Source organism: Glycine max, chromosome 17 (assembly GCF_000004515.6).
Source record: "Glycine max cultivar Williams 82 chromosome 17, Glycine_max_v4.0, whole genome shotgun sequence".
Lineage (NCBI taxonomy): Eukaryota > Viridiplantae > Streptophyta > Magnoliopsida > Fabales > Fabaceae > Glycine > Glycine max.
This window is the reverse complement of record NC_038253.2, coordinates 30,207,778-30,234,580: the sequence shown is the minus strand read 5'-3', so window position 1 is coordinate 30,234,580 and position 26,803 is coordinate 30,207,778. Positions and strand designations below refer to the sequence as shown.

At 33.2% G+C, this 26,803-nt stretch overlaps 1 protein-coding gene across 4 annotated transcripts; it reads right to left on the bottom strand.

The window, feature by feature from the left end:
* Window positions 1-13,397: 13,397 nt before the first annotated feature.
* On the bottom strand, window positions 13,398-23,011 carry LOC100782913 (casein kinase 1-like protein 3). Of its 4 annotated transcripts, none has more exons than XM_014769465.3 (15): window positions 22,787-23,011; window positions 22,346-22,386; window positions 20,780-20,849; window positions 20,520-20,668; window positions 19,907-20,002; window positions 19,709-19,779; window positions 19,301-19,362; window positions 19,155-19,218; window positions 18,934-19,057; window positions 17,028-17,154; window positions 16,139-16,221; window positions 15,763-15,817; window positions 14,957-15,078; window positions 14,020-14,196; window positions 13,398-13,872 (listed from the first exon to the last, which is right to left on the bottom strand). In XM_014769465.3, the coding sequence occupies exons 1-14, from the start codon at window positions 22,860-22,862 to the stop codon at window positions 14,020-14,022; spliced, it is 1,317 nt and encodes a 438-aa protein (XP_014624951.1). In that variant the 5' UTR covers window positions 22,863-23,011; the 3' UTR covers window positions 13,398-13,872. The 4 variants fall into 4 exon arrangements, with proteins under 4 accessions (XP_014624951.1, XP_014624950.1, XP_003551151.2 ...); XM_014769464.3 differs by having other exon boundaries at window positions 13,398-13,887; window positions 22,787-23,010; XM_003551103.5 differs by having other exon boundaries at window positions 13,398-13,887; window positions 18,934-19,018; window positions 22,787-23,010.
* Between the last annotated feature and the right edge of the window lie 3,792 nt (window positions 23,012-26,803).

Genomic DNA, 26,803 nt, shown 5'->3' with positions numbered 1-26,803 from the left:
ATGAAAGTCTTATGAGATACACTTCAAAGTTCCACTTCTTTCCCTCTTTTATTCCTTCAATTTCGTGCTCCCCCCTTCTCTCTTTCTTTTCCTCCATTAAAGCATCCTCTTCAAGTTTCTTATCCAAGGCAATTCTTGGTGGTGAAGCTCCTTCTTCCTTGGCTTATTCCCTAGTGGATGGTGCCTCCCCTCTCCTTTTCTCCTTTGCCTTCCGATGCATCTCCATGGTAAAAAATCACCATTGAAGGACCTCATTGAAGCTCAAAGATCCAGCCTCCATAGAAGCTCCACAAGCAAGCTTCCATCACTAGTGGTACATGTCAATTCATAGGGTCTGCTCTTGTTTCTTGGAATAGCAAGAAGCAAAATAGTGTAGCATTATCCATAGTAGAAGCAAAATATATTTCTGCTGGTAGTTGTTGTGCACTGATTCTGTGGTTGAAACAACAACTATCTGATTATGGAATAGTATTAGATCATATTCCCATAAAATGTGATAACACAAGTGCCATAAACATATCTAAAAATCCAGTCCTTCACTATAGAACAAAGCATATAGAAATTAGGCATCATTTTATTAGAGATCATGTTCTAACAGGTGATGTTGTTTTAGAATTTGTAGATACTAAAAATCAACTTGCAGACATCTTCACAAAACCACTAAACAAAGATTCTATCTACAACATTAGAAGAGAATTAGGACTGCTAGATGCTAGTGACTTATCCAAATAATCTATATTATTATGACATTTGAACAATTTAGTATTTCTTTTATTTGCATGGTATGATTGAACAATTATGAATTATGCTATATGACTATGTGGTTTTTATATATTTAATCTATTCATGTTTCTTACTTCATGATTGGTTTATATTCTTTAATGAATGTCTTGTGAATGATTAGTAGTGTATGTATATTTTTTTACTTGTTACGCACTTTGGCTTTTTGTTGATGCCAAAGGGGGAGAGAAATATGGCTTAAAACAAGAAGTCACATAAGTAATTAACTTAATTACAAATGAAGCATAAACTCAAAAACAAAGGGGGAGACTATGGAGAATTAAGTGAGAGATCGACTAGGAAAAAGTGTGTGTATGAGTTTCTTGATTCCAGGGTTGTCATCATCAAAAAGGGGGAGATTGTAGAAGCAAGCTTCATGATGTTGAGTCAAGATTGATTCAAGTTGTTTTGATGATAACAAGAGATGATGAAAAAAGCCTAATAGAATGATTTCAAGATTGAGTCAACAATTCAAGAATCAAGAGAAAGATTCAAGAGAAGTTTCAAGTTTCAAGTTTTCAAGAATCAAGAATAATCAAGATCAAGATTCAAGAATCAAGAAAAGGCTCAATCAAGATATGTACAAAAAACTTTTTCAAAACATTGAGTAGCACATGAAGTTTGCACAAAAGCTTTTACCAAAGAGTTTTTACTCTCTGGTAATCGATTACCAGTTTACTGTAATCGATTACCAGTGGCAATTTTTGTTTTCAAAAAGGCTTTCAACTGAATTTACAACGTTCCAATTAATTTTAAAATGGTGTAATCGATTACAATATATTGGTAATCAATTACCAGTGTGTTTGAACATTGAAATTCAAATTCAAATGTGAAGAGTCACATCCTTTCACAAAAATGCTTTGTGTAATCGATTACAATGATTTGGTAATCGATTACCAGTGATAAGTTTTGAATAAAAATCAAAACATGTAACTCTTCCAATGGTTTTCAAGTTTTTCTAAAGGTCATAACTCTTCTAATGGTTTTCTTGACTAGACATGAAGAGTCTATAAAAGCAAGTCCTTAACTTGTATTTTTAAGAACAAACATTACAATCTTTTACAACCCTTGAGTCTCTTTGAACATCTTCTTGAATTTCTTCTTCTTCTTCCTTTGTCAAAAGCTTTCTTAAGTTTTCTGGTTTTCCAAACCTTGAAAACAAAACTTGTGCTATTCATCTTTTTCATTCCCTTCTCCATTTGCCAAAAAGAATTCGCCAAGGACTAACCGCCTGAATTCTTTTTGTGTCTCTTTTCTCCCTTTTCCAAAAGAACAAAGGACTAACCGCCTGAATTCTTTTGTGTCTCCCTTCTCCCTTGTCAAAGAATTCAAAACGACACAGTCTGAGAATTCTTTTGATTCTTCCCTTTCCCATAAACAAAAGATTTCAAAGGACTAACCGCCTGAGAATTCTTTTGTTTCCCCCTTCACAAAGTTTCGAAGGACTAACAGCCTAAGAACTTTGTCTTAACACATTGGAGGGTACATCCTTTGTGGTACAAGTAGAGGGTACATCTACTTGGGTTGTTGTGACTGAGAACAAGAGAGGGTACATCTCTTGTGGATCAGTTCTAGTGGAGGGTACATCCACTAGGTTGTTCAAAGAGAACAAGGGAGGGTACATCCCTTGTGGATCTTTGCTTGTAAAGGACTTTACAAGGTTGAAAAGAAATCTCAAGGACCGCAGGTTGCTTGGGGACTAGATGTAGGCACGGGTTGTTGTCGAACCAGTATAAAATTCTTTTGTTTGTCTTCTTCTTCCCTACACTCTTTATTTTCCGCTATGCACTTTAATAATCGCTTTTACTTTTGGTTAAGTTTTTATTTCTATTCTTTATTTTCTTAACAACATAGTAAAAGCCTAAGAAGGGTAAATTTTTAATTAGTAAAGATTCAGCAATAATTAATTCAACCCCCCTTCTTAATTATTATGAGGCCACTTGATCCAACACGGGATAGAGGCTATGCTTCCATTTGAAGTAAAGGTTCCTTCTTTGAGAATTCTAGCCAAATCAGGGTTGGAGGAATCGGAATGGGCCCAAACTCGCTTTGATCAGTTGAATCTTATAGAAGGTAAGAGGTTAGCTGCCATGAGCCATGGATGACTGTATCAAAGCCGAGTGAAGAATGTTTTTGACAAGAAGGTGTGCTCGCGCAAGTTCAGCAAGGGAGATCTTGTCTTGAAGAAAGTATCACAAGCTCAAAAGGACCACAGGAGGAAGTGGGCTCCGAATTATAAAGGACCTTTTGTTGTGAAGAAGGCATTTTTGGGAGGGGCATTGTTGCTTGCCAACACAGATGATGAAGAATTACCTTCGCCCGTGAATTCCGATATCATCAAATGATATTATGCATAACGCCTAGGGCAACTAGAAGGTTCAACACATATCTGTTCTCCAAGGCCTCATTAGGATCTCCAAAGTCTTAAAATCATTTGTAAACCATGATCATAGCATTAATAAATATTGGATTAATGATTTTCATCTTAACCTCCCATGTTGTGCCTTTTACTTCTTATTGTCCTTAAGAACATACATTCTTGATCTTGCCCACTAAATCCAGAGCCATTTGGCCTGATCAACGGGGTGTCGTAAGCGTTTAAGTAAAAATTGAACACGATAACACTTGTTAATTGTTGCACTTAACATCCAAATCATAACCATGCATGCATTAGCATCTTGTCATCCTGCGAATCGGAGGATGAATAAAGAGTCATTTTGAGTGATGGTCAATACCACACCAAATTGAGATAAGGGTAAGTGAAAGGTAATGCAGGCATTTGTGGTATTGATTCACATTTGTTGCAAGATGCCACTTCCTTTATTCAAAGCTTAGGGGAAGGTACGAGTAGGTGCTAGTCCCATGATCAATGAATCATCACCCCGCGTTTGGCTCAAGACGTTAAAGAAGCGCTCCTAGGAGGCAGCCTAGTATCTCTAATTTTGCTCTTTAAAATTCTTGCTTTATACTTGTTTGTTTTCTTGAATTATATCTTGAATTCACCTAAGTTTATATGCAACTATTGGATTGTCGCAACCTACCCTTCGGCGAGAGGGCGACGCGGGGCTTACGGGTGCATCTTCCATGGGAGGAAAATGCACGGAGTCGCCACCAACGTTTATTGGAGGAAAACGTTGGAAAAGGTGTAGTCTATGAACTTTAATTGCGAAAGGTTCGGGAGTTGTTTTTATGCACGGGGAAGGTATTAGCACCCCACGCGTCCGTCACAAGGGACGACAACCTTTAATCAAGTGTGCAAATATGACTTCAAAATGTTTTATTTTCCCTTTTTTATGTCTTTTTGTGTTTTTATGCTTTTTATTTTTTTGTATTTTTTATCTTTTTGTGGTCGACAAAGGTGTTTCCCTCGCTCCTACGTATCCTCAATTGCGATGAGGAAATCAGACCTACGTAGTTCTTTTAGAACTAAACGTTGGTTAAGTTGTTTTTATCTTTTTTCGCAAGATATATTTTAACCGAACAAAAGTCGTTTAAGGCGTTGGACCATTAAACAATCTTTTGATTTTTGGAAAGGAGAGAAACGTTAAGGCGTTGGACCGTTAATGATCTCCTGTTTTTGAAAGGAGAGAAACGTTAAGGCGTTGGACCATTAACGATCTTTTGAACGGTCCATGTTAACTGATAAAAGCAAAGAAGACCGTTTAAGGCGTTGGACCTTAAAACGTTTTTTAGCGATTTTTGCGGACAAAGCTTGATTTGTGAGTTGATTTTAGATTTAGTTTCACTTTGGTTATTAGTCAATTCATCCAAGGAAACTTCCAAAGAAAAACGTCCGATTGATTTTTTTGATTATTTTCTTCAAAGATATTTTGATTATTTTATTATTATTTTGCTTTTTTTTTTGTTTAACCAAGGTTACAACGTGAACGATAGGTTAGATTTTGCTTTAACAGTAATTAAACGAGATTACAATGCAAATGATCGGTTGAAATTCATTTTATCATTTATTAGGCGAGATAACGGCTTAAAAGATCGGTTAAAGCTCGTTAAAAACGGAAGAAAAGAAAACCGAAAGTGAACGAAATAAAGATGAAAGCCAACAAAACAAGAAATAAATTGAAAGTCTCGGATTCGAAAACTCACCGATTGAAGAACGAAGAACGAACGAAGAACGGATGAAAAACGGTGAAGAACGACGAAAAACCTTCATCGATTTGCTCACGAAAACATCTCGGAAGCTTTACAGAAGTACCTCGGCTTGGATTTTCTTCACGGAAACAATTTTTCTCACCCAACACAGCTGAAATGCATAGCCAAGGGGGTCAAGGACATTTGGAACAGTCTCTCTTCGCCTATTTATAGGAAAAGGGGAGAGGAGGTTGCCACCCAGCTCACCCAGGCGAGCTGGGTTGCTTCCTCCATAAGCAACCCCGCTTCCAAAATGTCCTGGAAGGCTCAAATTTGAAAATTTTAAAATTGCTATTTGCACCCCCATATTGATAAGTTCACCCCTTTCTTTCATAATTTACTGAAAAGTTACGGAAGCATATATGACTTGACTTTATTCTTTTTTTCTCTTCCTTCTCACCCATATTAGGTGAAATATGCTTATTTAGGGTTATGACAATTTTACGGAAGCCTTAAGGAAGCATATAGGACTTGATTTCCCTCTTTTTCCTCTTCTCTTTCACCAATATTAAGTGAAATAGGCTTACTCAAAGTTTTAGAAATTTTACGGAAGAATTATGAAAGCCTCGGAAGCCCCGGAAACCATTTTCCAACAAAACGTGGAGGATCTTGATAAGTTCACCCCCCCCCTTTGCTAAATACACTCCTATTTATTTACACACACCCCACTTTGCTAAATACACTCCCGTTTTCATGTTTTTGACCTGTTTCTTCTCAAAACATCTCGAAACTTTACGGATTATGCAACGATACTCTTTTTGCCCCTCTAGAATGTTGCGGGACTTTACAGATTACACAACAATGCTCTTTTTGACTTCCGGAATGTTGCGGATCTTTGCGGATTGCATAACAATGCTTGTTTTGATTTCCAAAATGTTGCGAGACTTTACGGATTACACAATGATGGGTGTTAAACATTTTGAGGTGGTCAAGCGAAGGCCGCATGTCAACAAATAATGGTCCCTAGACGAAATTAGGGTATGACAAGGATGTTAGGGAAACATATACATAACCCTGAACAAATACTTTTTTTTTTGCAAAGGCTTCTGCAAAAAAAAAATTCAAAATTAGCTCGCTTGGGCGAGCTGAGCTCGCCTGGGCAAGCGTGTCTGACGTAGACGTTTAAAAGAGGGGGCGTGGGCGGGGGGGGAGTGAAGCCATTCTTCACCCCATTTCTTCCCCAAAACTCAAAAACCACCAAGGCTTACGAGAACTTTCAAATCCAGCAGCCCCAAGCAAAGCCATTGCACATTTTTGCTTTCATTTTCTGCACTTTTGTTCATCTCCTACAAGTAAGTACCATCTCCCTTTGAATTTTGGCTTTCCATTGTGGTATTTTGGTGCTCTAGTTGTCTATCTTTTGCAAATTTCATGAGACAATTTATGTGTGAATCCATGCTTTGATTGTTTGATTGGAGGGCTGTAAGGGATGGCCCTAGGCCTACCTTGGATTCTATTACGAATTGGCCTGTCATACTATCCCCATTCCTCATTTTTTTCATGCTTGAACATACGCCCACCAACCGTTCGATGAAATGCCTCAATGACCATTGCATGTATTATTGTGAAATTTGAATTGTGGAGTGAGCTTTGTGCAAGTATGGCTGTCATTTGGAAGGTGTGGACAACTTAGGTTGTTAGATTAAAATGCCAAAAGTATGAGTTAGGCATAGAAATCTAAACTTTGTGTTGAATGCAAAAATGTATGAATTACATGAATATGTGAGAGTGGTTGGTTAGACTTAGGCTAATATTTGAGCTTGCTACACTATGATAAGCACCTTGCATCTAGGTAGCTAAAATGCTTTTCAAAAAATGTATATCATAAAATAACACATGCACCGATGTATGATTGTTTTCTAATTGCATGGTGACACTTTCATTTGGAGAAAAGAAGTATGCATCATTCAAATTTGTTTGGCTTTTGTTGTGTTTAAGATAAATGAAATGATGGTTAGCGTATCATGCAAACTAACTTTGTGAACATGTCCTTGCAAGAAATGGCTCCAAAGAAGCTTCCAGCTAAAAGGGCAAGGAAAGATGCTGCTGGAGAAGGATCTAGTGCGGCCACACAAGTGGATGTGGAGTTTGACGGACATCGGTTTCAAAGCAAGGAACATCAACACTTTTTTGAGGCAATCAAGGGTTGGTCTTTCCTCAAGGAGAGGCGGGTCCAGTTGAGGGAAGGAGAGTATGCTTAATTTCAGGAGGAAATCGCTAGGAGGCAGTGGACTCAACTTGCGACACCCATGACTAAGTATGATCCAGAAATAGTCATGGAGTTCTATGCCAATGCATGGCTCACGAAGGAGGGAGTCAGGGACAAGCGCACCTGGGTGCGGGGCCAATGAATCCCCATTGATGAAGATGCCATTAATCTATTCTTGGGGCATCTGTTGGTCCTGGAGGAGGGCCAATGCTGTGAATTCATTCAAAGAAGGAGCCAGGCCTCGGGGTTCGATGAGGAGGCCATCAGTTAGCAGCTATGTGTTCCAGGGCAAGACTTCGCCCGAAGCGTGGCAAGGAGATGGGTGCAGATCATGCACACTAGCATGACCACCCTGACACAGATCTGGATGACATTGCTGCTCAGCAACATCCTCACCAATGATCATAATTCTGACCTCCCCCTGCCAAAGTGCCAGCTGGTCTATGCCATCTTGACCCAGGTGAGTGTTCATGTGGCCCAATTGATCTTAGATGCCATCTATCAATTTGTAGGGATCACGCCTTCCAGACACCCAGTGGACCCGGAGAAGTCCAACAGGGCACTAGGGTTTCCAGCCTTGATCATGGGCCTTTGCCAGTTCTATGGGGTGTCGGTGAATCCCACAAAACTTATCCGGCCTCCCATTAACAGGGCCTTTATAGAAAAATATTGCATGCCAAGGCAGGCACAATAGCAAGGTTATGCAACAGGGGGAGGACCAGCAGCAGCCAGCTGTAGATGCACCGCCGCCACCTCTATTGCAGCCACCATCTCTAAAGTCCATCTTTGCTCACCTGCGAAGGATAGAGCTCCATATGCATGCATATATGAAGCATGTGACCGACCAGCAGGCAGCCAATCATAGGGGTCAGGTACAGCTGAATGAGAGTTTTTACCTGTGCACCCTACATCAGCAGAGCCAGGATCCCAGTCTTTTCCTGTGGCCTACCCCAGAGTAGTTCAGGGCAACAATTGCATGGCTGGGAGATAAGCCTAATTTTCAAGCAGGGGAAGGACCCGCAACGGCCCTCGGGGATGAAGATAGAGCTCAGGAAGATGATGGCACAACCAATGTGATGGAATACTTCCTTTGAGCAGGCAGATTCGCTTGGTCGAGATTGCCTAAAACTGTGAACTCGTCTTTATTTTGTTTTTATCGCTTTCAGTATTTTTTTTGTTATCTCTTTGTGATAAAACTTGATTGTATGCTATCGCTTTCAGTTTTTGTTTGTTATCTCATTGTGATGAAACTTTATCGCTTCCAAGGTGTTGTCGTACTATTGCATTGTGATGGTTTGTTTGAAGCAAGAAAACTAAGCTAAAAAAAACAGTGTCTTGTGCATGGTTTCTTTTCGTTCACGTGCCCTTTTTTTCCTTTTGATAAGTATAATCTCGGGTAACAACTTTGCCTAGGTTACAAACTTTTTCCAAAAAAAAAAACTAAACTAAAACTAACATGCTTTTGAAAAAAAAAAAGAAATGATCACCAATTTTCTTTGGAAAATTCACAGATCGAAACACGAAAGGTTTTTGAAAAAAAGAAATGTGCACCTAGAGGGTGAGCACAACAAAAGATTTTCCCGAATGCCAAAATGGACTCGGATGTTTGTATGACTTGATAAAAAGAGCAATCTTTGAAACACTGGTGTGATTTGAATGGGGAAACAAACCCTAAGCCTTAGTGTTGCATGGCCACAAAGCCTTATGTTTGAGTGTCCACATGGATGTGTGCTATGATTAATTTTGCATGAATTTCTAATTATCATGATATGCGTTGTGTGGAAGTGATTTGGGCATTCCCTTATTTCTGAGCCATTTGCTAAAAAGATATCCTGACATACACCATGTCCCGCCATTTGCAAGCCTGTTGAGCCAAACGTCGATTTTATTGGCCATAACCCTAACCTAGGATGGAAATTTCCAACCTTACCCTAGGAAGAGAGAACAAGAGGATCTTCCAAGATAAGCATCTCTTACCTTGGGTTAGAGATGTTCGTCAAAAGAAAAGAAAAAGAGAAAGAGAATCAATCAATCAATCAAACGGATCAATTGATGTCCTGATGATAAATTGTTGTGAAATTTACGTGTTCTTTCATTGAGTGTGAACCCTAAAATTGAGTTTTTTTCTAATTAATGTGAATTGTAATCTAAATAATCTTTTATTTAATTTCTTATTTTATACAAATTATTGTCTTTGTTATGTATCTTCCTATGATGATGATCAACATGTTATATATACATTGTAACAATAAAATAATAAATTAAATAAAGTTGTAAAGTTAATGTCTAGTAGTAATTTTTTTTTATATAATTTTAATTTAATTGTTGTAGAAACTCTTTCTAATTGAAAATAATATAGTTTGATTTAATATATATATATATATGTGTGTGTGTGTGTGTGTGTTTTGTGTTATGCAAATATTACTATTGTGTGATGTATATATGATTTATGAGATGTGATAAATTGCTATAATGAGATTATAACATTGTTGCTAAGATTGAGTATAAGTGCAAAGTTGAGCATGTGTTAATTTTTGAGACACACATAAACATGTGATGGTGGATTGTGAGATGTTAATTGTGGAGATGGGATATGGTTGTGAATAAGTGTGTGGTTCATGCTTGATATGACAGTACTTGTGTGTGAGCTGTGAATTATATAATAACCTGACTAGGGTTTACCTTGAGAAAAATGTTTATGCACGAATAGTTAAAGGGAAAGTGTAGGGTTCCAAGTTAGGAACCTGAAGTGTTAAAGTGTAGCGCAGTGTGTTAAACGTGTTTGAAACACGAAGGTATTGTATAATTCATGAGTAGTGTCTGCGTGCAAAAGTTGTTTACGGGTTGGACTTGAATCAGGAAGGTGATGCCCTAACGGATTCTTTAGAGACTAGGCCTTGGGGGTAAAGACACTCGATTTGAGTGCTCCTTTAAGCCTATGTTGATCTCATATGATTGGATTATTCTCACAGAACAGAGTGATCCCAACTGGCCACCTTATGATTTTACTTAGTGAGAGTGACCTAACATACCCATTTTGTGGCGTTTCTTGTTATGTACTCTAAAGCACCTAGTGTGGTTTTTCACTGACATGGTACCACATTGCATTATAGGCTTGAGTCTTAGCATAATTGTTGTATAACGCCTGTGAATTGTTTATTATGGAATTGATGAGTGTTGTTACATCTTGACTCGAGTGTGTGATTCATGTGTAATGTGATTAGTGATTGAAAAATAAATTTTAAATGATAAAGTGGTGAAGTGACATGGATTATATTAAGTTGAGCTATGTTATAAATACTTCTATAATTTATTTTGATTATGTTTTTGTTTATCTGTATTTTATTTAGAAATGTGATAACTCACTCCCTGTATGTTATTTGTGTTCGGATCCTATGATGATCTTGAACCTTGTGTTCGTGGGAGCAGATAACTGGGTGGATGACTTTAAAGAAAATCGTGCTAGAGGATGTTAAGATACAATGTTCTGATAGGATGTGACATTGGGGCATGAGTTTTTATTTCAATTGCATGATGTTATTTTACTTTATTTTATTCCACTATATAACAAGATTTCTTTTGTAAACTTTGATGGACTTGTTTTGAGCCGGACTCATTTTATTTTTGATGAAAAACCAAATCAAACCGAGCCATAAACATCCTTATTCACAGGTGGTTCACAATGTTATACTAAAATGTCTAATAATGATTAGTTTTTTTTTTGTTCTAGGTCAAAGACCAAAAGGGTGTCCCCCAACCCACTGTATTAGAGACTAATTTCGCTTGTGGTGGAGTGGCTGGCACCATGGTTGTTAAACTCGCGTTTTAAATCATAAAATCGTATGATTTTACGATTCCACTAAGGTTCGGCGAGTTAAATCGGAAGCAGAATCGAAAATGGAGTAGACTCGTCCGATTTAGCGTAGACTCGGGCGAGTTTGGGTAGACTCGTGAGTCTGCTATGAGTCTGCGGGTTTACAAAAACCTGAAACGTCGTCGTGTTGGTGCTGAGCTACTTACTTACGAAAACCCAAAACTCACGACTTTGTCTGCCACTCTGCCTTGTTCGAGTTCTGCTTTTGTTTGAGTGCTGAACATTGAAAGCCCTCACTTTTCGTCGTCATCGTTATCGCAGAACATTGAAAGCCTTCACTTGTCGAAAGCCCTCATTTCATGACCTTCCTCCTTTCTCATCATGACCTAGCTCCAAGCTTTGCTCCACAAAAGTGATGGTAATTTCTCCTCTTCTTTCAATTTCAATTGTATGATTATGGGTCTTTGGGTTTATGTGTAAGGCTTTAATTGGAAGAAAAGTATTTGAAATTGTGAGATGTTGTTGTTTCTTGCTTAATTGACTTGCTCTGCGAGACGTTGTTGTGTGGATTTTAATCAAATTACTGTGAGTTTGTGCTTTCTTTTGTGCTCTCAGGTAGTTTGGAGTAAGGCACATGTGTGTGTGTCTATATATATATATATTAATACTTGTCCGGGAATGTAATAACAGGTCATAATCATAGATGTTGCAATTCAAACTATGATATTAAATAAATAGACATAAAAAACCAGGGGCTAAGGTGTTTTCTTTCTCAAAGAAGCTTCAGATTTGTTGAAAGTTTATATTGGGCATATAGATAATCAGAGACCTGCTTATGGAACTTGTAAATATTTGTTCATTCAACAATGTCAATTTTTGAGTAATCTTGGAACACTTCATTCATGGCCTTGTTGCATTCATTAGACCATTCAAATTGTTTAAAATCACATAATTGTTTTGCTTTGTCGTATTGCTGGTCTGATATAACCGCATGGCTCCATGCATATTCTAGAAGGCCTTTATAGTCATAGTAATCATCAGTCTTTGGGTTCCCTACCTGAAGATGTGAACATATCCATTTAGAAGGCAATGAAATCATCTAGGTGCATGTTCTCCTATAATTTTTAGTTTTGCACAAAATGTGTGTTGTTCTCTAATCATAAGTGAAGTTTCACATCCAAAATCTACGATATAAAAAATTGTGTTAAAGGTCAACATTTTACTAAGATAAAACTACAATTTTGATTAGAGAATAGAACCAAAAACATGAACTACAATTTTAATTAGGATCATACGAATTGTGTTGTACCACTTTAAGGATAGAAGCCTTTTTGTTTTGGCATTCTTGGACCGAGCTCCTAACCTTAATAATGCCGAACTTGTTTATAGAGCACTTTATTGAGCTTTACCAATTAATTTATTTTAATTTTAAATAAATGAAAGGTGATGAAACTGTTTGCATCAAAAGAAAATGAATGACTTAGTTTATGTCATGTACAACTTGAAGCTCAAAAGTAGACAAACAAGAAAAAATATTGCTCTTCCATTTGAAGATATGAAATCTGATGATGAGTGGATAACAAAAGAGGGAGATGATATTTTTGATGAAGACAATCTCCAAGTTGAGCAAGAGCAACCTTTAGGGGAAAGTGGTAGCGGAAGTAGTATTGACTTGGTTGGAGGAAGTTTAACCGATCCAACTTTGGATGCATTTGATATTGACAATTTGGTATTGAATGACAATGTGAAAGATCACTTCAACTGAGGAATTTTGCACATTGTGAGAATCGAACACAGGTTCTCTCGCTAAATAAATCATTCTCACTCATATGAACTCGACGAGACCTTACACCATTACGCCAACCCTTTAGGTTTAATAATGATTAGTTTTACTTCACAAATAAATAATATTAACTAATCAACAATTTTATATAATCACATTTGTTTATTCTTAATTGGTTGTGAAATAAAATTAATCATATATTTATATATATAATTAACCATGTATATGAATGGATGTTGGAAATAAAATGAGTGTGACGTTAATTATTACTCCAACTTAAAGAAGTAGAAGAAATTTATCTAAGTTTTGTCCCCCATTCAAGTCTAAAATACTTATCTTCTTTTCATTAATGAAAATAATAAAGACATGCATTAGCATTTGAAGGACCCCATCTCTTCCTAGTTTAGGACGTTGGATTATTGCAGTACATTTAATCCTTAACATTTAATCCTTATTCGGTTAACATTTAATCCTTAACACCAGAGGTTTTATTATTGCAGTACAAACCTTTCTATTCTACGACCAAATTTAACAAAGCAAAAAAGCAATCCAATTCGGTTCAAAACACTATGAATTCGATATTTGGATTCATTTTTAAACAAATTATTAAATATTAAATGTAAACCGACAAATTTAACTGTACATAGTCATAGGCAAAAAGCTTCAAAGAAAAACAAATATTGATTGATAGATGACCGTGACCAAAAGAAGGATTGCCACATCTCTTCACCCATGCATGTTTGATTCGTCACAAATACAGAGCAAATGCCAACCCCCCAATTAATAGGTTAGTTTTTTTTTTTGTTGTTGTTATTTTGAACATAATAGTGTCGTGTGATTATTTTAATTGATCTCACTCCAATAAGATAAGACTTTGTTGTTGTAGTTATTTTGAGCTGAATATTATTTTTCAAATGGGAAATCATGTCAGGAGATAGTTGAGTTGAATCCCTTGCATATTGACCACGTTCCCTCTCTGCAGGCAACAGCTACCATCATAGTCTTCAACTTTCTCCATACCCTACTTTTTCCCTCTTCCCAAAATCTTTAATGAGGACATTTATCTCACTGAGCATGTTATGTTGTCCACCAATGCATTTGATAGGATTGTGTCATGCTCGGGTAAATTGGTGACACCTTCAAAATCCATGTCTGAGGGGTAAACAGTGTCTCAGCAAAATATTTAGCATTTTGTGATATAATAGAACAGAATCAACATCTAAGGAAAGCATAATAATAGAAATCAGAGTTCAGGTTCAAATTCTGGTTCGGCTTTTCCCTTACCTATTGTCTGGTTGACGAAGTTCGGCGTAGTGAAGGAACAATGCATCCTGAAGCACCAGTCTTATTCCCTAATCCATGACCCACATTTGAGGTTCCTGCAGGCCTTACTTGTTTTGTGGCATTTTCTATGGAAACTCTGGGCATAGCAGTTGGCACAGATGAACCATTGTTCACAATCTGCAAAATATTTATCCCAAATTCCCTATCAAATGCATTACCTCATTGAAATACTATGAAGCATAGACTCAAACACGGAAACACGGAAACCGGACACGATATGGAGACTGACACTTAAACACAATTGATGTCTAAAATATAGAACACGGGAACACCATATACATACATAACAAAATATCTAAATTGGTGATATATTCATCTTTTAAACTAACTTATATTTTTTCTTATGTATTAATTGTGTAAAAACAACGGCTTAAGTGTTCAAGCCAACAAAAAATATTTTTTGAATTAGACATTTAATAAGAATTGACGGACAAGTGTCAAATAAGTGTCCAAGTGTACCAATATACATTACAGCACTTCGAAGAAGAGAAGTGTCCTTTCTTCATAGGATAAATATAAGGATCATTATGATTAAATTGACTATATATATAACAAGCACATAAGAGTAAGGGATCTTAGAAATTTAAAATGGTAATTTGATCCTTGAAAATGTATTTCACTATCAATTTAGTCGTTAAATAAATTATGTGCATGATTTAGTTCTTCAAGTTATTCAAATATCTTCCATGTTACTCCCACATGAAGCATGAAATGAGTTTAAATATTGTATCCAATGAAATTTAGAATTAGTTTAAATCAGGGACTAAAGTTGTGAGAGAAATATATTTCCAGGAACAGAATATAAGTTAACTTCTATTATTTATGAAAAAGAAATAGATGCAAGAAAACAATGGTGAAATTGTCAACAGGAGTATACATGTTTCTCTGGAATCTTGGCATTAAGATTCTGAACATTAGATGCCGTTGTCTTAAAAACACGTTGATGATCAACATTGACTTTTGGTGTTGCCACAGCAATTTTAATGGAATCATTGACTCCTGAAAAAGGAACTAAGGCATCAGAATGTGTTTTATATAGCAGCATTCCTCCACTATAGAGTAACCTTATAAACTTATCACAGTCTAGAACTGTGACCGTTAAACAAAGTATTAATCCACACAAAGTAAATTGGTAAACATCTAACCATATTGACTAATTGTTTAGTTCTCCCTCCGTTCCTAAAATCTTTTTTAAAATTTTGTTTGTTTTTTTTATAAGATCCTTTTCTAATTTTTAAATGCTTAATTAATATTATTTTTATATATTCTTACTTAATTATTCTCTCTCCAAATATTAATAAAATATAATTAAGTGGATAAAGAGATTAGAAAAAAGTAATTTTTGGATCATACTATAAATATTTGATAAATTTAATTAGTTAAAAGAATCTTGTAATTAGAGATGAAGGAAATATATCAGATGCTATCATACTTTTCTGATTTCAACAGAAAATGTGCATAAAAATTAATCCTCACAAACTAATCAGCTGCAAATATTCTGTTTTCTTTTTCCTTTTTTGAATGGGCATTAAAACACATCACCTTAAATTCCTAACTCATTCTGCTGTGAACAAACCTCACCATGAAAATCACTTGACTTAATACACAATACTACTTTTCTTCTGAAAACTTCCCAATTATAAGAATGGATTCTTCAAATACATGATACAAGACTGGAGTTACCTTTATGATTATCCTCATCCACTGGTTCAAGACTGGTAGGCACAGCTAGTGGAGCCTGCAACTCCAAAATAGTCAAGTTCAATATTCAATAAAATCAAGACCTATTTAATACATAAGCTATCAGAAAATCCACATAACGTTTTGCAACCCTGTAAATGAAATTGAGAAAACCATAGTTGAAAGCAAAACTTTTAAGAGGTGTTGAAAGTTATGAAAAAGAAAACAAAATTAATATGTCATCACAATGGAGAAAGGAGGTTAGAGAAGCTTTAATGAAGACTCAACAAAAAGATTGCAGTATGAGGGAGAAGGGTGCTTATAGAAGCAATTCATTCACAATTGTTATTTTGAAAACTAGGCCAAGGAAACTACTAACAGGTGGTTGACTTTGTGTCTTTTCCTGTTGCATCTGTTGATATTTTAGAATGGTCCAGTCAAATAAATAGTCAGAATCATATCCTGCCAAACAAGATTTTATAACATTAGAAGAGAAGATAAATATAACACACCAATGTATAACACAGATGAGACCGTCAGCATTATGATCAATGAAGTACAGAAACACAGCAATATCCATGATACTATTAAAATTATTTATTCCCAAATACTAATAAACAATATGATGTAAATCAAAGAATTCGTAAAATGGGGACCACACGAATACTTGATTTTACATTTGGGATAATGAATAAAGATGGCAAAATCAGCCAAACCAATAAGATGTAAGATGATTTTCTTATAATGTGGGTTTGAGTGTAACTCGATCCTACAAAATTAACTTATAAAGTAAGAGTTCTCTTTACTTATATACATTTGAAACATCTTGAGCATGAAATTTACACAATATAGGTGATCCAATAACGGGTGGCACAATGTGGGTTGGGATCTAACTCAACCCAAAAAACTAACTCTTAGGTAAAGATTTTCACTCACTTATATATTATATCTTGATCTTATTTATAGTTGATATGAGAGTTAGATTTTTCTCAATAAATTTATACTCTAGTAAATCCAATCTCCAATCTCATACTATGTAACCAATAGTAAATAACTAAGTGCCTAAACAGAGAGATACTAGGCACAAAATCTAGCAACGTACAAGGACAAAGATTAAATAGTCAATATGAAACTTCTATACATCGTAGGGTATTGTATTAGTTGATTCTATTACAGTTAATACTAGTGGGACTAAAACAATGAACCAACATACAAATTAATATCTTCAAAAAGTCATGATAGCATATGAAAAAACACTAAGTTAATACCTGCACGAGTGAACAAATTACGAAACAGGCGCTTTAAAAGACCATAATCTGGCCGTTGATCAAATGTCAAGGAGCGGCAGTAATGAAAGTAAGAAGCAAATTCCACAGGATATGACTTGCATAGTATCTATAAACAAGAAACATGTAGTCAATAAACTTCTACTTATAACAATAAATTCAACAGGAAAATGTCCCTCAGGTTGTAGAAAGTAAGAAGGTAATTCCACACGATATGAGCTGAACATTGATTAAAATTGGCCTGAACATTGATTAAACCAGTGATAGCATTCTTTAAGAAACTCATAATTGCTATGAAGTAAATATTCAAAGACACTCCGACATGACTAATGTTTAAAATATAGGACACATGAATACCACATACACACATAACAAAATATCTAAATTGGTGATATATTCATTTTTTAAAATAACCTTTTATGTTTTTTTAAGTGTGTTAGTTGTATAAAAGTGACAGTTTAAGTGTTGAAGCCAACAATAAATATTGTTTGAATTAGACACATAATAAGAAGTGTCGAACACACAATAGTATAAACAGCCTAAGAAGTTTCTTATATGTCCTTAGGTTTGAATAGTTTGAATAATTATCTAACCATATAGCTATCAATATTTATTCCTATTAAATCCTCAGTGAGACAATATGATGTTGGCATGATTCATTTATCTTGTTAATTAATATGAGAAACACTTGAATGAACAAAAAAGATATTTGTTATCTATATAGGCATGATAGAGAAATTCTTATCAACTCGATGACTACATGTGTAATTTTTATGTATTTAAACAAGAATTTTCATGCAAGGTTAGAATCGTACGTCAACCGACTTTTTTTTATCAATCAGAAAATAAAACAACGTAACTGAACGAACTAAGAGCACAAATGCAGAGTGCCTCTAGCACCTAACATTGTCAGATTTTGCTTTTTTGGGATAATATAAAAAGGGGTCTTATAAATAAAATAGGGATTTACTTTTTTGGGATAAATAAAATACTTTAAATGATATTAATTATGATATTGGTTCATTTTTAGAAAGATGATATTGATTGACTAATTTTTAGGGAAAAGAGAAATTCTAAATTATTTTATTTTGATCAGTTGTGATATTAAAGGAAAGTTAATAGGGATTTACTTTTTTGGGATAATTAAAATACTTTAAATGACTAATTGTGATATTGGTTAATTTTTAAAAAGATGATATTGATTGACTAATTTTTAGAGAAGAGAGATTCTAAATTATTTTATTTTGATTAGTTAAAATTTATTAATAGTTAGTAATAAAAAAAAATTAGGAGCCTAAATTTTTTTTTTTTGGGAGCCTTAGGCTAATGCCTAATTTGCCTTGCATCTTGCACGGTCCTGCTTGGTAGATAACTTGATTATGCAGTCAAGGATTCAAGTCTTGGAACCTAGATTTGGAAAGCAGCTACTTCACCTAGTTTAGCATAATTTCTAATTACCATTTGCCATTCTTAATTTGCTCACTCACACTTTGACCTTGCCTCTCACCCAACCCAAATGAATAAATGAAAAATGAAAAGAGAGTGGAAGTGAGTAAAGGAAAGTCTACACCAATCTAACTCCATTATAGTTTCTGAACCTATTTCTAGACCATAAGTTAACCATAAAATTGTTCATATACGATTAAAGCAACCGAACAAGTTTTTGATTCTCGTGTTCACATGAATGAGAACGATCTATTTAACGGTAGAACCTATGTTTGATTCCTACCATGTGCAAAATTCCTTTGAATCAGAGGCAAACACACATTGCGAGGTGAATTAGTCTCTTACCTAGTGGATTGAGGAACATCTGTAATCTCTGACTTATGACAAAAAAAAAGGAACTGAACCAGTACAGGTAAAAGTAGAAAATAACTTATGAACACACCTCAATGGGAGTTGATAACTTCTTTTTGCAAATTTTGTCATATTTTTGCCTTTTGGTGACAGCTTGCAAACCCTGCCAAGGAAGGCTAAAAAATGCAAGAACCAAGAAGTCAAGCCCTTCATAGCTGGAAAACACGGGCAACTAATACTCATTGACTCAAACATTTTTGTGAAATCAAGAAGCCTAGCAAAATTACTATTAGCAGGATGAGACATATATACCTTCCTCTTAAAAAGTACATTAAAACATAGCCAAGAGACTCCAAATCATCTCGACGACTTTGCTCTGAAGAATTAAATCAAAATTGAGGAAAAGTTATAGGTTACAATCTATAGAGCAAAAAGAAGGCAAAATTCTTTGTATTTACCAATTCCTGAGTGAGCATTGTAACTTGCATAACGTGCAGTCCCTGTTAAGCCTTTGTTCTCTCTGGATTAGTGTATTAAGGTAAAAAGTAAAAACAAACATTCAGCAACAATAACCTGCCTGATTAAATTTAAACTGGTAGAGCACAAGTAACACTGAGAATGAATCAATAAAAAAAATTGTTTGGAATTTCATAGACTACAAGTTGCAATGCTTCCCATTGATTAGAATTACTTTTAGCAAAATTACTATAGGGACAGATATGAGGAATATTTTATTAAAGGAAGTATATCATATGACGGAAAAGTAGTTAACTAGGTTTGAGTGACTAGAAAACCTCACAATACACAGATTCATAACAAGAAGAGATTAGATAAAAATAATAAAACAGAACAGAAAAAACTTATACCTGTAAGGGATATGCTTATTTGTGAAAGGGTCCCTATATTCTTTTGCTAGTCCAAAATCAATCATATAAACCTGTAAGTGTAACAGATTGCAGCAATTATAGGAGTATTAAAAATTGCAAGCATAAATGAATCACCACACAAAAAATTATCAACATAAGTTATCAAAGAGAATAAAATATGAATGCTAATGAAGCTACCTGATTTGCTTTCTTCCCAAGACCCATAAGGAAGTTATCCGGTTTGATATCCCTATGCAAAAATCCTTTGGAGTGCAAGTACTCTATCCTTGTAAGCTGTTGTAGTCAATTAAACAAAAACAGATTTAGGGTGTGTATGATTTTTACTTTAAAAACTGTTTTTAGTTTTCAAAATGTAACTTAACAAGGTTGCTCAGATGGCTAGTGGAAGGTGGTACAACATGGTGTGAAATTGAGAGAGGTTGAAAAAGTTGAGTAAACATCTCCCGATTGTTTCTATTTTTGGTTTTTGAAACACTTGTTTTGGAAACCATTTTCAAAGCTTAATATTTTGGATGAAAATTCATTGCTAAGAGTGTGGAATTGCTTGTGAACAATTTTTAAAACCAAAAAGGGAGAAGGGAATTAAACATGCCATTAATTTTCTATTCTCGTGAGTTTAGAAACTTCCACCCATGAGAAGCTTTATGCAGAAAGAGGGAATGTTAAGAGACAAAAGAAACTGTTACAACAGCAGCATACACAAAATAGGATCACGTCCTGAACTAAATTGCAAAAAGGATTTCTTCATTGAAAATTAAGAAACCAATCCTGAAAATGAATCAGTGATTACCAACTGATCAGCCAACATCAAAACTGTTTTGAGTGAAAATTTATTCCCACAGAAGAAAAAGAGGTCTTCAAGACTCGGTCCGAGAAGTTCAATAACAAGAACATTGCTGTCTCCATCAGTACCACACCATTTCATTCTTGGAATACCACCTTGAATTCCATCATAACTATGTGGAATCAGAATCTATTAACAAAATACATGGAAACTGTTGCAAGAGCATTTGGATTATCCAACACACAGTTGTGCTTCTGTTAACTTACTTCCTCCTTGAAGAGTACTATATAACTTGGCCTCAAACTGTAGCTGTGGCTGATTGGTTTTCCTGTTCTCCTATAAAACAAGAAATATTGCAATTACAAGTTACAAATCACTACCAGTACCAGATCATACATATAGTTTTCAAATATCAGAATTCACAGGTATAAAAAGATAATAGAAAAAGTGAAAACTCTTGGGAAATGGGGATTGTAAGCATACAACAGAGTCTATCACACTCTCTTTCCCACTCTCTTTTTCAAACTCAAATATTTAACAAGATTCATGAATTTCACCAAGGGACAGAAAGTGCAGGTTTTTATTTTATTAGAGCGGGTGTTTAATAAGTTGCATAAAATTAAGCAATGTTTCATAACAAGATTTTATCACTGGAGCAGATAAGTCGATAGTGTATTGCTTAAGTGAGTTGTTTATATAAACAACCGTTCCTTAATTCATTCTTTCCAATTAAAGAATTATTTTTCAATTACAAAATTTAATGTGATTCAAGTTAAGCACTCACTTTACAACTTAACATTGGAGTAAATTTTTGTATAATTTTTTTTTAATCTATGTAATATTGTAGAGCTCATAAATTTATGATAAACAATTCATCTAAGCAATCATGTATTATAAATACTGATTATGGATTAACTTATGTTTTAATTCCTCAATGTATCATAAATTTTAGTTTTAGTTCTCATCAAAACTATTCATTTTAAATTTTATATATCAAAACTTATTTGATTATAGTCCTAACGAGGGACTAAAACACGTGTCTATTAAGGTGAAAGAATTAAAAATCAAAACTAAATCATTTTGAAAGACTAAAAAACATATTTAATTCTTATTATATTTTAATGCATAACCTTTATTCATGACACTTAATTTACCTAAGGAACTACATTCATCCAACCATAAAATATTAGTAAAAAGTTAATTTTTTACATTTTTTAGTCCTAGCTAGATCAGAGAGATCACATATAGTCTCTAATTCATTGGGCTAGAGTTTAATGTTGTTCGGAATTTCTAGATGTCGTTGGTTAAATTTTATTTATTTTTACACAAGATAAGAATCAAATATAGATTTTCCTATTAAATAAATCATTCTTATTAATACGAATGAAAAAAATTTATACTATTATATGAATGATATGGATTAAGTTAATCTTATACATAACTAGCCACCAAAAAAGGCAAAAGAAAAATATGATCGAACAATTCATTTTCTTTAAATGTGCATTTCTGATCAAACCGTGACTTGGCACATCTGATTTTCTGTAAATAGCATAATCAAGCATGAAAGTACAAAAGATTGCTACACAAATATTATTTTTTAGTTTCTTTCAAAAAAATATTTTTCTTTGTCCAAATTATTGCTTTAATGGCAGTTACAATAAAGGACAATAATATAACCTCTTACAAACTACTCGGTGCCTTTCAGCCTGTTTAATTTCTGTTATTGGCGCCAACACGCATGAAAATTAAATACTAGTAGCTAAAAACAAAGAAAGCCAAAAATTGACGTAACTCAATTTTTCCAGTGACAAGATGAAGAAATTAAAACTCACCATCTTGATGGCCACAATTTCAGAAGTCTCGATATGTGCCCCTGGACAAAACATATGCATGCATGTTAAACAAATAATAATATTAATAATAAACTATTAATTTAATGAGTCCCCAAAACTATATACGTTATCAGATATATTCTCTAAAAAAATATTTATTAACTTAGTAATTCAAAAATTATTTTATCATCATATTGTATTTCTCTAAATATTTTATTATGAAATTAATTCCTTAAAAAACTAATTTATTATTGATTTAGCCATTAACAATCTAAAATTTTTAGACTAGTGAGAAGATAAAAATGATCTAAGGATAATTCATTAACTATAATTTTTTAAAAATGAAATTGAGAATTTATTCTAATGATAATAATAATAATAATAATAATAATAATAATAATAATAATAATAATAATAATAATAATTAAAAAAAAATCCGACCAATGTGAATTTCACCGAATGATCCGCTCCCAATTTTTTTACCGACTTTAAACTTTCCTCCAAGGACCCTCTCCATTACAGCCGAACCAATAAAACGACAGGTAAAAAAATAGCAACGGCAATAACAATACGACGTGGTGAAAACGAAACGACGAAGCTTTTGAGCTTCGCAGTTCGCACAGAGGGAAAGCAAAAAACGAGTTTTTGCTATCAGAGATTGGTGTGCATCGGTTTGGTATATATGAAGAAGAGAAGAGGGGGAGCGAGAAGGCAATAGATTGCATGCTGGGGTTAGTTTTGGAATTTAAAAGTTTGTCGATGACGTGGACAAGACAATTTCCAGCCAGATAGCGTGCATGCGTTGCATTTCTTTTCAATATCGTTGTCCCTAAAATCGGCCGCACTTCACTTTGTCCTGACTCCAAAGAACATATTTTATGATTTTATGATTCTTTTATTTTGGATTAATTGTCCCTTTACAAGTAGGTCAATTGGATGTTGAATTTTACATATAATAATTACATTATATTATACTAGGAAAGTATAAATGCTACGCATTGTTGTGTCCGTATTTTTATTATGTTAAATTTATGTAAAAAAATATAATAATAAAATTATTTTACATAATTTTTCTTACACTTTTTTCGTACCCTTTAAAAACATCAAATTACATACATTCCAATGAATTAAATATCTGAATATTAAATTTAAATTTTAAAATATAAAAATCTCATATTCAAATTAATTTTGCATTTCTAAATTTAAATTAAATTAACTTTATTTTAAAATTAAGTTATTTAAAAAATATTTTTAATTTAATATGGTTTATGAAATTTTTAAGTGAAACTAAATTGACCGTGTTACAATTTTGATCTTCCTTTAATTTTTATCTGTAATTTTTATTCTCCTATTTACTTTTCTCATAGTTTTAGTTCACACATTTTAGAAAATTTGCAATCAATTTTTCATATGTTTATTTGTTTTGTTTTCTATATTTTAATTAATTGATTAATTCTTAATGCCACCTTAAATAATTTTTTAAGGTTTATGGTTCTATTGGAAAAAAATAAAAGAAATGAAGTATATACAAAACTGATGATTGCATCAAAATTATAAATTTTTAAAAATGTGAAAAACAAAATTGCAAGTAGGAAAATCATTTTGTAAATCAAGAATAAAATGAAAACTAAAATTACAATTTAACCAATAAATTCAAATAACATGACTTGATAAGAATATAAAACTTGAAAACAAGATATAAAAAAATGCTAAATATAAAAAATCGAAGTTTCATGAGTTTTTTTTAAGAGGTTTCCATGAGTTAAGATTCATTCCTTGTTTTAACGACTTAATCTTTAATTCTCTATCTCTTTATCTTCTTTCACATTAAATAAAATTTAAGTAACATTTACTAATTATACTAAAATGTCCAGTTTTAATTTCTTTATCATTAAAAAATGGATGGTAAAATTATATTAGAAAAATTGAAAACAATAATATTATGAAGGTATATGCAGTTAATAAAAAAATAAAATTTAAATACAGTTAATATAAAAATAAAAAAATAAAAAAAAAACTAACAATATAAAAGTAGTGGAAAGTTAATGTAGGTTAAAAAAATTAAAATTTTAAAGTGATTTAAGGGTAAAATTGTCAAAAGAAATATGGACACCAAATGGAATAATTCTCATTATAGATTATATGAGGAGAGATTCAATTATTCTAAAAATAATTTGTTTTAGAAATACTCCTCATCTTATCATTTATTTTCTTGAAATATAATGGTTAAAAATATTACTTATTACAATCATTATATTTTTTAAAAAAATGAAGGATGAAGATAGAGAGTTAGTATTAGAGTAAGTGAATTTCTCTACATATTATATTAATAGAAATGTATCTATTTACATTGAAAAAAAAATCTCATGTAATATCATCCTATTAATTTTCGTACTTCTATAAGTATTAAATATGCCTTATATTATGATAAAAAAATGTCTTATGTTCTTTTGAGAGGTAATGCCTTATATTTATACAACATTAAATACATTTACCTTTTTTATTTAATACTTTCTTTATCAGATAATATAGCAGGATTTGTAAGAAAATATAGTATTACTCTTTATTAAATTATTCGAGTAAATATCCTGTGTTAAGCAGTATTTTAAATTTAGTACACCTAATAACATATAATATTGTTGTATAAATAAAGTTTGTGAATCTCATATTTTATTCTATGTTATTAATCAACCCACTAGATTTGGTCTAGTGATCAAATTGAGTAGTAAGCTAGAGGATATAAGTTTGAATTTGAGTATGACTATTGAGAGGAAAAAAAACATGGTCTTAATTTAGTTTCAAAATTGGTTTCTTTCACAACTTCTTCTTGCATTTTAAATAATAATTTAATTGTTAATTTAATGAAAATTCACGTAATTACGTTACTAGGAGTTGGTTGGTGACTTAATGCTAACTTGAAACGATATTAGATAGTAACTCATGCAATGAAGTTAAGGCTGTCCAATTATACCTGGCCCTTCTTTTTATCCAGAACTCATTTTAATTCCATTTATAATTTCGTGTACAGTCAGTTTTATTTAAAAGACTTTGTGTATTTTTTTGGTACGAGAAAACTCTGTATATGATTTGTACTCATTAATTATTTTTATATTTTTATTTTAACGATGACTTCATTTTCTCATACATCGATTTCATGCAAGTTCCTACCAAGTACTATAGAATATTTTTTCAGTAAAAAATTCATTAATTTAATTTTCGAATTTATAAATTAGTTTAAGGTTGTCCTTTATTAATCGATTTTGAGCCATGGTCCAATAAGTATCTATTAAGTTGCATTCACGTTGGTGTCTATACATTTTTTTTTCTTGTATAATTTTATATGATTATTTTATGTTTCTATTTTTCAGTTTTTTATTTAAAATAGGACACATTATTGTTGGTACACAATTATATTCTTTCCTCATAATGGCTTCATCATCGCACCAGGTGGCCTCAAGCATATTATTAAGCCAAGGCACAAAGAGACGACCCTAGTGTTAAATTTATGCTAGGCATGGTAGAATTTGAACATCTTGTCTATCAAGTTCGTTAAATTTACACATTTCAAAGTTATTTCCACGACAACCTTGCGTGCATTTTAGTACTAGGAGCCAACTATTGAGGGTCAATTGGTATAAAGTTGTTTTAGCTTAAGTAGTTTTAAATTCGAATTTTATACATAGAGTATTATTACTTGAGAAGAGAATTTTATTGTTCATAGTAATTCTAACCGGTCAGAACAAGATTATATTCCAAAGAGGATCTACGTAATCTATACCAATAATTTTAGGACAAAAAACAAAGTTTTCATGAGCATTAAATTGTGCAAAGCACCTAGTCCTAATGGGTTTCAACTTATATTTTATAAAATGCAATACTGATGGGGCTGCAAGAGACAACTCGTGGCTGATGAGACGTGGTGCTTTTTTTTAGACATAATCTCCCGTTCAAGGGGGCTTTTGCTTGTCATTTAGGGAGCCATCATGAATTTTATGTAGAAACTATGGCAACCATCATGGCTATCGAGTTTGATGCCAGCAACAACCGGTCTAAGCTATGGCTGGAAACAAATTCTCAGCTCCTTGTCCATGCTTTCACTCATCCTACGATAGTTCATTGGACACTCTACACCAAATGGATGAATTGTATGAAGTTTAAGGTTAACTATAAGCTTGTGTTTGGATCAGGAATTTTAAAATTTCAGGAAATTTTAAAAGTCTAGAATTTGAATTATTTTGATTTTAATTTCCTTCATTTTTCAAATGCTTTGTTTGGATAAATAAATTCAAATTTCTTCAATTTTAAATTCGTTGTTTGGATAGGATAATTCAATTTCCTTCATATGCAAAATTTTAATTTTATATTTTAAATAGATGAAATTTTAACATTAAATTTTATAGAAAACAAACACAATCTAATTTTGAAATATTAATTAAAAATATTTTTCAATTTTTAATA

Coding starts and splice junctions, on each gene's coding strand:
- LOC100782913 (XM_014769465.3), bottom strand. CDS start 22,862: ATGGAGAGGGTCCTTGGAGGAAAGTTTAAAGTCGGTAAAAAAATTGGG. Junction 19,058..19,154: donor ATGTACTTTTTAAGAGGAAG/GTATATATGTCT, acceptor CGTGTTTTCCAG/CTATGAAGGGCTTGACTTCT. Junction 14,197..14,956: donor CCAAGATTCCAGAGAAACAT/GTATACTCCTGT, acceptor AATATTTTGCAG/ATTGTGAACAATGGTTCATC.